The following is a 14,374-nucleotide window of genomic DNA, read 5'->3' as shown; positions in this document are numbered from 1 at the left end:
AATGTCCCGGGTTGAAAAATTTCGGGGATGAACTGTCCTATTACCCCTTAAAAAGGGGCAAAAGTTTCAAATTTTTGTGGTAAATAAATACTGTCTGACATTAGATCATCGACATTGAAAGAGAAGAAGTGGGAAAAATATTTGTGGTTGTGGAAATGAGCGATTATTATAGTCACTGGGTGGTACGGACACCGCTCCTCCCACTAGCCTTCCAACAAACACTATATAAAAGACGACTAATTGAAATGTCGCAGAAAGTGAGACTTCAGACTTCTTCAAAGATGGGCAACTTCCTACTCATCTCAGTTCTCATTTTTGTATCAACATCTTCACCCACGACACAAGGTTCAAACGCCATTGTAGATACGTACTTCAATTTCGTGTCCTGCAAGACGATCGACACCCCAGATCACAATGTGTGCCAAGTGACGCGAAATTCGTCCCATCTAGTGCAAATCGCTCAGAATTTCACAGACACAGGCAAATCACCGGTGAATTTGACATTTTACCCCATTGACGATTCGTTCTGCGCTGGATGGCCCCCAGTAGTTGTCCGACTTGAGGAATTTCCCGAATCAATTAAGGTGAAGTCTCTAAGTCTGCAGTGCACGAAATTACAAAAAGAATTGGATTACGCAAAACGCCAGAGTCTCGCGAAAATTGTCCTAATCAATAATAGTTTAACGGAATTTCCTACAGAATTTTTGAGAGATATTCATAATCTGCAACACATAGAAGTGAAGGATCAGCAAATCAAGGTTTTATCTCCCAGCTCGTTTGCCAACATAACGGATAAACTGAAGTATCTCAGTTTAGAAAATAATCAGCTGGAAGTCATTGAGCCAAAGACTTTCACACAATTTAGCGGCCTGATCATCCTGGACTTGGAGAACAATAACTTGACAATTCTAGGCCCCGATATGTTTTCCGGTCGTTTGGAAAAGCTTTACTTGAACTTTAACGATATTCATACGATAAAACCTGAAACTTTCGCCAATCTAACGGATAAACTGAATTATCTCGGTTTAAAAGATAATCAGCTGAAAGTCATCGAGCCAAAGACCTTTACGCAATTGAGCGGCCTGATCACCCTGGACATGGATGGAAATGGCTTGGAGATTCTACATCCTGATATGTTTGCTGGTCTTGATAATTTGGAGACGCTTTACTTGGGCTATAACCAAATCCATACGATACAACCCGGAACTTTCGACAATATAGCGAATACACTGAAGTCTCTCGATTTTCAATGGAATCATCTTCAAGTCATCGAGCCAAAGACTTTCATGCAATTGAACAACCTGATCGACCTGGACTTGAGGAAAAATCGCTTGGAGACTCTAGGTCCTGGTATGTTTGCTGGTCTTGATCGTCTGGAATATCTTTACTTGGCGTACAACCAAATCCATACGATAGCACCTGGAACTTTCGCCAATATGACGGATAAACTGAAGTTTATCACTTTAGCATTTAATAAGCTGAAAGTCATCGAGCCAGAGACTTTCACGCAATTCCGCGGCCCGATCACTCTGGACTTGTCGTACAATTCGTTGACGATTCTAGGACCTGATATGTTTGCTGGTCATTTGAAAAGACTCAACATCGAGAATAACAAAATCCATACGATAGAACCTGGAACTTTCGCCAATATAACGGATACACTGATGGATCTCAATTTCAACGGGAATCAGTTGACTACCATTGATTCACAGACTTTCACGCAATTGCGAGGCCTGACCAGCCTGAAGTTGAGATGGATGAATTCTTTGACGATCATAGGCCCTGATATGTTTCCTAGTCAATTGGAAAATCTTGATTTGGACGGTAACGACATCCATACGATAAAACCTGGAACTTTCGACAATATGACGGATAAACTGAGGAATGTCAATTTAGGAAATAATACGCTAGAAGTCATCGAGCCAAAGGCTTTCGCGCGATTGAGCGGTCTCATCGCCCTGAACTTGAGGAGAAATCGCTTGAAGAATCTGTGCCCTGATATGTTCGCTGGTCTTGATCATTTGGAGAGTCTTAAATTGAACAGTAACCCAATCTATCAGATAAAACCTGGAACTTTCGACAATATAGCGGATAAACTGAAGTTTCTCAATTTAAACGATATTGAGCTAAGAGTCATCGAGCCAAAGACTTTCACGCAATTGCGCAGCCTGACCACCCTAAAATTGTGGGCAAATAAGTTGACGATTCTAGGGCCTGATATGTTTCCTAGTCATTTGGAGAATCTTAACTTGGGGCGAAACCAAATCCATACGATAAAATCTGGAACCTTCGCAAATATGACGGGTAAACTGAAGAATCTCAGGTTAGACGAGAATCAGCTGAAAGTCATCTCTCCGAAGACTTTTGTGCAATTGAGCGGCCTGATCAGCCTGGATTTAAACAAAAATAAATTGGAGACTCTACATCCTGATATGTTTGCTGGTCTTGATCATTTGAAAACTCTTCACTTGGAGCATAACCCAGTCCATACGATAAACCCTGAAGTTTTTGCGGGTCTTCCTCGTCTTCGAAAATTCTTTGTTCATGAGAAATTGCTGGACGATCCGAGTCTTTATAAAGAACTTCAAAAACGCACGATGACTTGTTATACGTCGTGAATAATGTAACCATAATGTAATTTAAATATGAAGAATCTTCATTCGTATTGAATGTTTTTCCGACGAAAATTCCTGCACAGGAATCCTATTAAATATCAATATCGTGATTAAAATGTGTTGTTTCAAAATCAATTCTTTAGAAAAGACTGTTTTTAAAAAAATATAACTTACCGGGAAATTTCCCAAAATTTCGCTGGCAGAAAAACTACTTATAATGTCTCATATTTAATTTCACAGTTGTTCAAATAAGACGTATAGAAAAGGCGGAATTACCTTGTGAACGTTCATTAAAAGTAGTAATATAAGAATTTCAAAATATGTTCATAGCAACTAAATACAAGTTAACAGAAAAACCAAAGTTCATATGTCAATAACAGAATGAATTTATGTAAATCATGCAACGATGGATTAATAAAGATAATTAAAGCTACAAAAACGCCTTCAAAATGGAAGAAAATCGTGAAATTTCACTCTATCAATTTTGAATTATTAGCGATTAAAAACAGCCATTTCACCTCTACTTCAATGCCAATCAATTTTTCATCTTCAGGATTAATTTCGAAAATAAAGGAATATTATCAATTTCGACTAAAGACGAAATCGTTTATTCACCTCCAACAATATATTATGACGTTAAACCATAATAAAACGTGAAAATTCTGGAATCATAGACATTTCTAACGAAAATAATAAATTGGATAATCTTAGGAATTAATTATGCCTTGGAGACACCCACTAGTGCAGGCCGTACTATTCTCTCGTGCAGTTTGTAACCGACTTTGGAGACAACGACGACTGTTCCAGGGGCCTTGCCCTCGACCTCCTGTTGGAAGAGGGCTTCGTGCTGGTTCGGGTTGAATTTTTCATCGAGAGGGTTCAGAGAGACCAGCCCGTGCTTTTTAAACACCTGGAATTGATAATAAAAATGTCTTTCAATATTCTCCTCAAAACTCTCTAATAGATTCAAAAAACCAATGAATGTTTCCTTATAAAAAAAAATCAATAAACAGTCTAATAAAATTGAATAAACAATGTAATAATGAGAGCAAATGAATTAAAAAAATACAAAACATGATTAAGTGGAAGAATACATAAATATGTGATCACAATTTTGTTAATTCATTGTTACTGAATTCCTCCTCAATTTCGATGAACTAATAATTTTTCATAATTAATTACTTTTCAATTTCATCAAATTCATCAAATGTATGATTATTTTTCAATTTATGAAATGTACGACTATATTCACCAATGATTATTTTTCCCTCTTTTTTTAACTCAGAGGCTGAATAAAGAGCATTCAAACGAAATCAGACTCATTTTTCCCCATTGAACTTCACAATTACCTTATGCAGCTGTGACTCAGTCATTCTCAGTCCCTCATACAACGTCTTGAGATGTGGATTTCTCTCAGTAAGCTGATCCTTAGGTACACTCTCAGTGGCCTTCCCCAGGATGTCAGCCACATCGAGCAAATCCTTGCAGAATCCCTGAATCCCAAACAACTTGGCATCCTCGATCTGCTTCGTCAGTCTCACCCTCATGTTCTCACTCTCCGCAAGTGCTCGTTTGTACTTGTCCTCCAGCTCTGAATTCCTCTCCTTCAGGACCCCAATGTCCTTACTCAACTGGTCAATCTCCGACTTCAACTTCTTCTCGTTCTCTGACAAATCTTCGCTCGTCTCAGCGTTTTTCTCCTCTGTAGCTGTGCCATATCGATGTCTCTGGGTGCTGACGACTGACGTTGAGTCGCATGATCTTTGGAATAATTTTACGATCTCAATGATTAATTCAAAAAGGGAATTTTCATCTAGTTTAAGAATATCCAAGTATCTTTTACATTTTGGTATAAAACAGATTATAGAGTCAACCATTTTCAATCATCAAATTTCTCTATTAAATTGGGTGAGGAAAGTTTGAAGAAAATCATGAATATTCAGCATCATTTAAATTACATTTTGCACAGAATTATTATTTTATGTTTTGGAGTCTTTGTGTTATATCGACCTGGCAGTTTTTCTTCAATTGTTCGCTAATGAATGGATGGAATTGATTTTTTTTTCAAATGTAGGTATTGCTGAGCCCTCTCAATCGCCTTTAATTAAAATTTAATTCATCGATTAGGTTTTTTAATTTTCGAATTTTTTTGAAAATCAGTTGTCCCACGATAACAAAAAAAAATGTTCTGAATTGATTGAATAATGACTTCGAAAAATTGTTTGGATGTCCTTTTGACGGAGTTCGAAGATGAAGGCAATAGCAATAATCGTTATTTTCATTTATTTGGAAATTTCCAAAAATTTGGTATCCTTTGAAAATCAGACTTCCGGGGATATCTTTGAATATCATGCTTTAAATAAAAATTTTCTGTTAACATTTTATCGAATGGCTGAGGGGAGAGATAGAACCGTAAAAAAGACAATCGGTTGTACAGAAGAAAGGGATAATCAGAATAATGATGATGATAACATTCAATTAAGTTGAAAATCTGACAAAATTAGTTAAAAAGAAATCTTATTCAATTTAATAAAATGAAATAAACAATGAATTACACATGATAGAAGGAAATGATGTGCAAAATAGCCATTCGGAAGCATATTGCTAATTTATGAGCAAAAATAACTATACTATATGCAATGCAAGAGCAATTCCCCACTTGTTTAATTACTTCATTAATCTTACTCCAAGAGTAAAATTTCTAATATTTTTCTCTCAGATTTTAAAAATGTTTTCTAACGATAAAATCATAAAATGTCCGGAAACTTCGAGTCAGATGGAGCTCAAATGAAAGCTCTGGTGTTCAACTAAAAAATTAAAAATGCGTTTCACTGGAGAAAAAATAGCCAAAGTACTTGGATATCCTTGATTCTTTGGGAATAAACGATTCGGGGATGGAACGATGCTCCAACATTATCTAATACCTAACCTCAACACTTGGGAAATGATCTCGTGACGTTTTTCAAATGTAATTTTCAGGGATTCGAGGGGAATAAGATGGATTACTCACCTGAGAAGTGTTCTACGTGAGATCTGGTGAAAATTGTCGACTGTTAATCGAAGAAATCTCGAGGCGACCGGCAATGCCATCGATGCCATTATCAGTTCGTTTATGCACGTTTGTGAATGATGAAATTGGAATGAACTGAACCAATCCTCGTGGCCCCGGGGTTCTCATCCCATTGGCTGTTGAGGGGATAACGTAAACGATAAATCGATTTTTCATTGTGTTTTGTGAATGAGATTATTTTGGAAATGAGAAGTTTCAGCGGAAAATATGATAAAGGATTTTTTATGGAAAATTTTCTTGGCTACAAAAATGGTCTTTTGATATTTTTCCCTACGATGAGTCCTTATGGAGATAAATTGAAAAACGTCAGAGGTGTTTTTACTACTCAATTGATTTGGAAATGAATATTTGATATCGAAAAAATTGTTTATTACGGGTTTATCTCAAGAACAAGACGTTTTAAGAGAAAATGTAATAAATGATTTTTTAGGGCAAATTTTCTTGGCTACAAAAATGGTCTTCTGATGTTTTTTTCTAGAATAAGTCGTTATTGAGATAAATTGAAAAATGTTAGAGGTGTTTTTGCTACTGAATTAATTTAGAAATGAACATTTGATATTGAAAAAATTGTTTATTCTTATCAAGGGGCAAAATAACCAAAAATAACTTTCATCTTTTCCCATTTTCACCTGAGAACATTTGTTGCCACGATAAACAAAAAAAAATAAGGGCGTCAACCCCCCAAAAAAAGTAAAATCCACTCAACTTTGCTGTCTTTTTTTATTGGAATGAATTCGTACAATAATGAAATACCATTCCCACCAGACATTTGAGTCTGATGATTATTTATTTACAAAACTTAAACTGTGTACTCGCACGTGACGAAAATATCCATGTACCTCATCCCTTCTTCTCAGCTAGTTTAGTGTTACAAACGAGAAAATATGAGAAAACTGTTGAATAAGACATGTGTTCCATATCGATTAATTAAATACATGAATTCTTAATTGGCTGTTAACACTAAGTATTATGCCGGTGTCAGACTGAGATTTTTGATTAACGTTTGCATATGATTTCATTTGTTTTCTTCCATTCGGCTGAACTAAAATAGACTCACGATAAAAGTAAAATTCATTTTCATTACGTCTACGAGTCTATCCCTATTCCTCTCAAATCTGCGACAAGTGATTTCATAATACAATAAATATTACGAAATAATGTAACGAGAAATGCGGGAAATACTAATTGACCAACGACATGCATCTGACAAGAAAATTAAATCAGTGGATTAATATAATCGGGCTGTCAATAGATGAGTGATTTGATACTATTTTCATTGTTGTTAGCAATGACTTTTTAAAAGGCGATACAAAAATTAATCTATTCTCTCTGCCTTGATACACGTGATCGACTTTCATCACCAATTGTATAAAGTAACAATTCCATTTCTTCCCATCGTGTCGTTATGAATTTTTTTCAATAAATTTTGACGAGAGAAAGTTCAATAAAATTAAACATTAAATCGACGTTGGTATGCAGTGGACCCAAATGATAGTCGTGAATGTCTTCTTCATTGAAATGTTTTTTACAGTTTTCTAGAGGGACTCGTGGTTAGAAGCCTTCTTGATACTGTTTTGAATCTAATCTTGCTTGGATCACCTCCAATTGTCTCTTTGCCTCGCACTGAGGGAAATTCTGTAGGTCGTAGTACTGCGGGGCTATTTTCAATAGCCATTCAGCTGTAAATTGCAAATAAAAGGGTTAATTTCAATTATATTGAAAGGCAGGAATTGATTCAGTGATGATGTGACAGTTCTATTGATGATGTGAATAACTCGAGAATAAGTGATTCTGGGGTAAAATGTCAAAAAACATTTTTTGTATGATATTTTTTCAGCTATAAAAATGGTCCTTTGATGTTTTTCTCTAGGGTAAGTCGTTATGGAGATAAAAGCAAAAATATCAGAGGTATTTTTACTACTGTCTCGATTCAGGTGAAGATTCAGAATAACAAAAATAGTTACTATGGGTTTATCTCGAGAACGAGAGGTTCAAGGAGAAAATGTGAAATAACATTTTTTGCAAGAAATTTTCTCCGCTATAAAAAAGGTTCTTAGACGTTTTTTCCTGGGAAGAATCGTTTTCCGTAGAAATACAAAATTACAGAAGATGTTTTCAGTTTCCGATTTAATTAGTTGTAAATTAATAAATTATCTCCTCCAGAAAAAGTTTGAAAGAAAGACAATTGTCCTATCAATAATTTCGTACGAGTTGACACTTACGTTTTATATCAGTAACAGTTCTAATATAATTCTTCGTCGTGAGGACGAATTCATTGTATATCACCCACTCTGGTTTGTGATCTAGACAACTGCTAGGATGCAGTTGTACAATTTGATTGTCCTTTATGGTCAAATAGTGTCCAGTCCTCTCCAGATGAGCCACTTGCATGAAGAATCCATCGACAAGAGCTTTTCGAATGTTGATGTAATAGTCCTTCGACGTGAAGTCTGTGGAGGTTCTCTTCAACGAGAATCTGTCCATGATTCTGCTCAACTGTTGTCGAACATTGTCACCACTTTTCAGGGATCTGTAGTTGACGAAGTGATCGTAGCACCACTGGGGATCTTCCATGTCTGAATGAAAAGAATTCCAAATGAATATCAATACTTTCCGAAATTTTTTTTCAAAAATTTTCTGTAAAAATTTAGATATTTCGCTACAAAATTCTTAATTTTTTTCTCTAGCGAAAATTCTTCGCTAGAAAAAATCAATAGAATTCCATTCTTCCATACAACTTTTTCTGTTGAGATATTTTCTTTAGAAATTCCTCAACTAGAATTTTCTAAGTTATTTTGTTTGATTTTTCAAATGGAAAAATAAAAATGGAGTGAAAAAATTGGAAAATTCATGTCGAGGTATTCCTACAGGAAATGTCTTGTTCTACGAAATTTTTTCGTGTGTAAATTTCCTTTTTTTCAACAACTTACTCTGTTTAAAGGCGTGATAAACGTTAAGCAGGGTCAGATGATCTCCATCAATATGTGCGAATTTCATTTTAGCATCGTCAGCAGCCTTTTTAGCTTCATTTGGCCTCACAAAACACTGTGGGACTAATGCCATGTGAATCATAAATAAAAAACCAAATTTACCTCATCACTTAAAAAATCCCAACTATAATTACAACAGATCTCAATAAAAATTACTATCTATCTCAAAATAAAGATCAATCAATTCCTAAACAATAAAAATACTGTCAACAAACTTCACCTGTTCTATTGAAAAAATAGCTTTTTGTCTAAAAATGGCCAAAATTTAAACAAAAAAACGATACGAAAATTTGTTTTAAAAAGCGCATTCTCTACGAAATTCTATTGAATTTCTCGTGAAGTTCTATTAGAATTCTATTTGTTTTTTTCCCCATTTCTATAGATCATTTTGTTAAGAGATAATTAATATTAAAAAATCAATAAATTTCAATTTTTTCACTGTATTTTGATTTCTTCCTCATAATAGAATGCAAGAAAAAACAACTTTTTAAAATTCATACCCAAGAATTCTAATAGAACTCCAATACAATTATTACAGAGTTCCAATCGAAATTCACTAGAATTTCTTAAAGAAAGAGCCCTTTTTCTATAAAAAAATTTCCACACGTGTCACATTATTAATCCATTTCACGAATAAAAAATCAAAGTTCCCCCACCATTGGAAAAATCCCACCAATCCTAATCAACCCCTAACCATTGAAAATCCCCCAGAAAACTCTACCTGATAACATAGCAGTGATGCTGAGAATCTCATTACTGCAATTATGATTGCACGAAGCAATCAACATCTTCGCGAGTTGCGGATCGAGCGGGAACTCAGCCATGACAGCCCCCAGGTCGGTCAAATTGCCATCATCATCGAGAGCAGCAAGATAATTGAGCAGCTCCAGAGCCCTCATGAGTGTCTCAGGTGCCGGTGGATCCATGAAATCAAAATGAACGAGATCGTCGATCCCCAGTTTCTTCAGCTGCAAGACGACACTCCCCAAATTAGACCTGAGTATCTCAGGATAAGTGTTATCCTGCATTTCATTTTTGTACGCCTTTTCAGTGTACAGCCTGAAGCACTTGCCGGGTCTCGTTCTGCCGGCCCGTCCAGCCCTCTGCTGTGCCGACGCCTTGCTGATTGGCGACACCAGCAGCGACTCCACCCTGATCCTGGGATTGTAGACCTTCTGCTTGGCGAAGCCCGGATCAATGACAAAGACAACTCCATCGATTGTCAGGGAGGTCTCAGCGATATTAGTGGAGACCACGACCTTCCTCCCGATGGCCCCATTAGCCTTATTCGGCGGTGCAGCCTCGAATATCCTCTGCTGAAGGTTTGGGGGAAGCGTTGAGTACAGGGGAATGCACTTGAGCTCCCCCACCTCGGGCCCCAAATTATCCATTTCCCTCTTGATCCTCTTGCACGCCTCCTCGATCTCCTCCTGACCAGTGAGAAACAGCAGCAGATCCCCGGGGACGTCCTCGCACATGTGGATCTGAATGACAGTCCTGATGGCAGCCTCCAGGTAGTCCCTCTCCGGCTCCGGCGTGTAGAATATCTCCACCGGATGCGTTCGTCCAGGGACATTCATCAGTGGCGCATTGTCGAAGTACTGCTGGAATTTTCCAGCGTCCAAGGTCGCCGACATGATGACGAGCTTCAGGTCTGAGCGCTGTTTTATCACTTCCTTCAGCACTCCCATCAGCAAGTCAGTGGCTAGAGTCCTCTCGTGAGCCTCGTCGAGGAGAATCACCTGGTAGGCCTCCAGCATTGGGTCGGACATGCCCTCGCGCAGCAGCATACCATCGGTCATGTATTTGAGAACTGTCTTCGGGGAACTGCAGTCCTCGAAACGAATGCTGTAGCCCACCTGCTCGCCCAGGGGTACGTCCATCTCCTCGGAGACTCGTTGGGCCACTGACATGGCTGCAACTCGTCGGGGCTGGGTGCATGCAACACCTTTTGCGCCCATCGACATCGAGTACTCGACGCACCACTGGGGTATCTGCGTCGTTTTCCCGGAGCCGGTCTCACCCACCAGGACTATGCACTGGTGCTGGGCTAGCAGGCGCATAAAGTCCGCCCGGTACTCGAATACGGGGAGGGTTATACGCTTTTTCAGGAATTCGTAGTAACGCGGGGTGTACGGGAGGTGCGTGTAGGGGTTCAGTTGGGACGGGGCTTTGGAGGAGGCGAGCGACGGCGTCAGGGCGGACGAGGAGGATGCGGTGTCCGATCCATCGTCCCTGGAAACAAGAGATTTCGCGGTGTAATGGGGGCAAGTTGCGGAATCGAAGGCTCCCGGGTTCAAATCCCGGTGGGAATTAGTCATTTTTTCACGAGATTTTTTGTCAACTATTCTAATATTTTGGAACGTCGCACCACAAGGAGCGCTACGTTTGTTTATTTCGAAAATATTGGAGTAATTTTGCAAATTGACGAAACGTGTCGCTTGTTGTTCTATTATTGCGTCCGAATGGAAGCTTTCACCTATGGAAAAATCGTATATTGAAATTTTCTATACGGATTGTGTATAGAATTTCTATAGGATTTTCGTATGATATTCGAATATTTCTATACGGATGGTTTTATACAAATTATTTCTATACGATTTCTGTAGGTTTGATCCTGTACGACCCACTGCCACATGTATAGAAACATTTCCTATGGAGCTGCGACATTTCTCTACGTTTTTCTCTGGAGCGGTTAGACATCTTTCGTATGAAAACAAAAAATTGTGTATGGAAATAATTCGTATAGAAATATCTGAATATCATATACGGAAAATCCTATAGAGTTTCTATACGCAATCCGTATTGAAAATTTCTATACGGTTTTTGCATATGTGTTGAAAGCGTTCAAATTTATGTTTTGGATTTTTTGTGTTGTATCGATCCAGTATGATCCTAAAAGTCCGAAAATGCAATTATTAGACCTCGTCTGTACGTGCGTGTGCATGTTTGTACGTACGTAACATATTTATTTCCAAAGTCAAACAGCCGAAGCCAATTACATGACTAATTACAAAAGTGATAATCTACTTAGAATTATCTTTAGAAAAATAAAGTAGAAGTAGTAAAGTAATTATATACATTATGAGTTGAAGAAGTGTGTTGAATGGCTGAACCTAAATTGCCGGTGAAATATTCACGAGTGGGCTAGTATGCTAGTAGAAATGAATTACCGTATCATATGTTTGCGTATCAATTCCATAGTATCATTAAAGATGTCCAGATAACAAAGTATTCTTAATTATATTCTTCAATTGTTCGCTTATTTTCTGGATGGAATGGAATCTTTTCTTTGAGATGAAGGTATTATTGAGCCCTATCAATTGTCATAAATTCAAAATCAATTCATCGATAGGTTTCTTTAATTTTCGAATTTTTTCGATAATCGGTCGTCCCACGATAATTTAAAAAAATGTTCTAAATTGATTGAATGATGGCTTAAAAAAATTGTTTGGATGTCCTTTTGACCGAGCTCAAAGATGAAGGTCATTGCAATAATCGTCATTTTGATTTGTTTGAAAATTTGCAAAATTTTTGGGCTTTTTGAAAATCAGAATTCCGGGTATATTTTTAACGGTTTGTGGCAATGATGATTGAATAATTCAGGAGCGAAGCGGTAAACCGGGTTAAGTCGTTTTTTACTATTGGCTAGTTTTTGACGAATATCTCTTTTTTTTTGTTATATTTAACGAATATCTCGGAATCTAAAAGAGATAGAAAAATTTTTGTTATGACCTTTTTTGTAGAACTAATAGAGCGTTATAAAAAAAGTCTTGAGAAAAATTTTGCTATCTCTCTTAGATTCCGAGATATTCAGCAAAAACTGGCTAATAGTCAAAATCGACTTAACTCGGTTTACCGCTTCACTACTGAATTGAATAATTTCGAAATTCTAACTTATTAATTTAGTAATTCTGGTTTTTATTTTAAAAAATGAAAGGTCCAATTTCTGAAATTTGGAATTCTTCATTTAATTCATCTTGAAGAGAATAAATTTACAGAAATTTCTCGAAAGACCATTCATGACCATCTCTTGACATTTTCTCCACCTCCACTAGCTCCAACGATAATCATTAAAACCCTCGCCAAAACCTCCAGATTTACCCTCCATCAATTAATGGTTAACAAATCCATTCGTTCCCCGTTTATCGATCACGACCATTCTCGGAGCAATGAGACAACTGTATGTGCTCCAATATTCACCGCGACAAGTGCTCGTACGCGAACAAAATTGATTGAGAGTCACTGTGGAAAAAAAACGACAAGGGAATTGCATGCTGATGTCCTATCGCAGCTTCCTCTCACTCGCCAAAACAATCTCTCGTCAATTGTCCCGAGCCTAGGCGAATCTCCTGGGGCCGTGAAAAATCTGCCCATGTGTCGAGGTCAAGAAACGTCGGGTTCCTCGATTAATATCGTACGACACATGGCAAGAACTAACAAATGAATAATTCCGACGATTAAATGATAGCTGGACTCACCTTTTTCGTTTGATGTAAGGATCCACAACCTCAATCCTTCGTTTCGACATATTCACTGTCGAATTTCCACACACGGAGGACCAACTGTCCACGAGGGATTTTATCGGGAAAAACGTGTTCAGTCTATTGTTTACGAAAAGTAAAATACACCGCGAGGCGTCACAAAATGGCAAAGGGCTCCGCTCCGACCCCGGGAAACAGAGATGAGAGGATTTTTTAGTTGCGGATATTGAGCACAGATGGGAGTGACGTTTGTTGGCGGCAAAATACAAACTTTGTGAGCGAATTTATTGAGATCCGATCAATTAGCCCCTCATGTATAGATATTCCAAATTTTTATTTTTTTCCTCATTGAAGTAGTTTTGAAATAAATTGCGAGCTAATAAAAAATATTTGCTAGTTAGTACCTTTTTTTAAATAAATTTTTGAAATATCACCCCTGAAAAAAAATGCGTTTTATCCCCCCTGTTTCATTGTTTCCAAAAATTTTTATCACCAATCGGTAGCAAATTGTTTGAAAATTTTTGCGAGTTAAGAAAAAATCGTCAATGCACTCCTATTATTGTGTAAATTAACAATTCCAATTTCAACTGAAAACCAGAGTTGATGACCAGAGTTTGTAGCAGAGATGTCAGACAAGATATGAATGTTTTTTTTGGCTCAAATGAAAGAGCGGGTCGAGAAATGGCGTGCAGAAGTCTTTAAAGATGACAAATCTCTCTAAAGATGATGTCTGTTTTCAATTGAAAAGCGCAATTGTGACAACATTTTCCAGTGGGTTCTAGGAGTCTCCCCTGGTTCAACACCATCTTTAGAGGTCCTAGCACGCCATTTCTCGACCCGCTCTTTCGTTTGAGCTCAAAAAAACATTCATATCTTGTCTGACATCGCTGCTACAAACTCGGGCCTACAACTCGGGCCTTCAGTTGAAGGCCCGAGTTGAAGACCCGAGTTTGTAGCAGCGACGTCAGACAAGATATGAATGTTTTTTTGAGCTCAAATGAAAGAGCGGGTCGAGAAATGGCGTGCAGAAGTCTTTAAAGATGACAAATCTCTCTAAAGATGATGTCTGTTTTCAATTGAAAAGCGCAATTGTGACAACATTTTCCAGTGGGTTCTAGGAGTCTCCCCTGGTTCAACACCATCTTTAGAGGTCCTAGCACGCCATTTCTCGACCCGCTCTTTCGTTTGAGCCCAACAAGACATTCATATCTTGTC

At 37.6% G+C, this 14,374-nt stretch overlaps 3 protein-coding genes across 3 annotated transcripts in view; 1 reads left to right on the top strand and 2 right to left on the bottom strand.

Moving 5' to 3' along the window:
* The first annotated feature begins 270 nt into the window (after window positions 1–270).
* Window positions 271–3,592, top strand: LOC107038489 (insulin-like growth factor-binding protein complex acid labile subunit). Its single transcript, XM_015257625.2, has one exon. The coding sequence runs from the start codon at window positions 282–284 to the stop codon at window positions 2,616–2,618; it is 2,337 nt and encodes a 778-aa protein (XP_015113111.1). The 5' UTR covers window positions 271–281; the 3' UTR covers window positions 2,619–3,592.
* LOC107038496 (grpE protein homolog, mitochondrial) lies at window positions 3,200–5,769 on the bottom strand. The gene is made up of 3 exons (XM_015257638.2): window positions 5,626–5,769; window positions 3,965–4,376; window positions 3,200–3,525 (listed from the first exon to the last, which is right to left on the bottom strand). The coding sequence occupies exons 1-3, from the start codon at window positions 5,712–5,714 to the stop codon at window positions 3,334–3,336; spliced, it is 693 nt and encodes a 230-aa protein (XP_015113124.1). The 5' UTR covers window positions 5,715–5,769; the 3' UTR covers window positions 3,200–3,333.
* Window positions 5,770–6,391: 622 nt separating this feature from the next.
* Window positions 6,392–14,374, bottom strand: part of LOC107040364 (pre-mRNA-splicing factor ATP-dependent RNA helicase DHX15) — a 13,853-nt gene continuing 5,870 nt past the window's right edge. Inside the window, exons 6-9 of the mRNA XM_015260443.1 lie at window positions 9,397–10,910; window positions 8,616–8,738; window positions 7,908–8,261; window positions 6,392–7,364 (exon numbers count right to left, since the gene is read on the bottom strand). Coding sequence (XP_015115929.1) covers window positions 7,237–7,364; window positions 7,908–8,261; window positions 8,616–8,738; window positions 9,397–10,910 — 2,119 coding nt within the window. The 3' untranslated portion in view covers window positions 6,392–7,236. The remainder of the gene's footprint in view (window positions 7,365–7,907; window positions 8,262–8,615; window positions 8,739–9,396; window positions 10,911–14,374) is intronic.

The sequence above is a fragment of the Diachasma alloeum genome, unplaced genomic scaffold (genome assembly GCF_001412515.2).
Source record: "Diachasma alloeum isolate Michigan unplaced genomic scaffold, Dall2.0 Dall_scaffold_00178, whole genome shotgun sequence".
Classification (NCBI taxonomy): domain Eukaryota; kingdom Metazoa; phylum Arthropoda; class Insecta; order Hymenoptera; family Braconidae; genus Diachasma; species Diachasma alloeum.
Note: the sequence above shows the minus strand (reverse complement) of the source record. Positions and strands in the feature narration are given on the sequence as shown.

What these genes read in the sequence shown, in the direction of transcription:
- LOC107038489 (XM_015257625.2), top strand. Translation starts at nt 282, where the DNA reads ATGGGCAACTTCCTACTCATCTCAGTTCTCATTTTTGTATCAACATCT.
- LOC107038496 (XM_015257638.2), bottom strand. Translation starts at nt 5,714, where the DNA reads ATGGCATCGATGGCATTGCCGGTCGCCTCGAGATTTCTTCGATTAACA. An exon ending in TCACGTAGAACACTTCTCAG is followed by an intron (nt 4,377 to 5,625) that starts GTGAGTAATCCA and finishes ATTATTCCAAAG; the next exon opens with ATCATGCGACTCAACGTCAG. An exon ending in CTGAGTCACAGCTGCATAAG is followed by an intron (nt 3,526 to 3,964) that starts GTAATTGTGAAG and finishes TATCAATTCCAG; the next exon opens with GTGTTTAAAAAGCACGGGCT.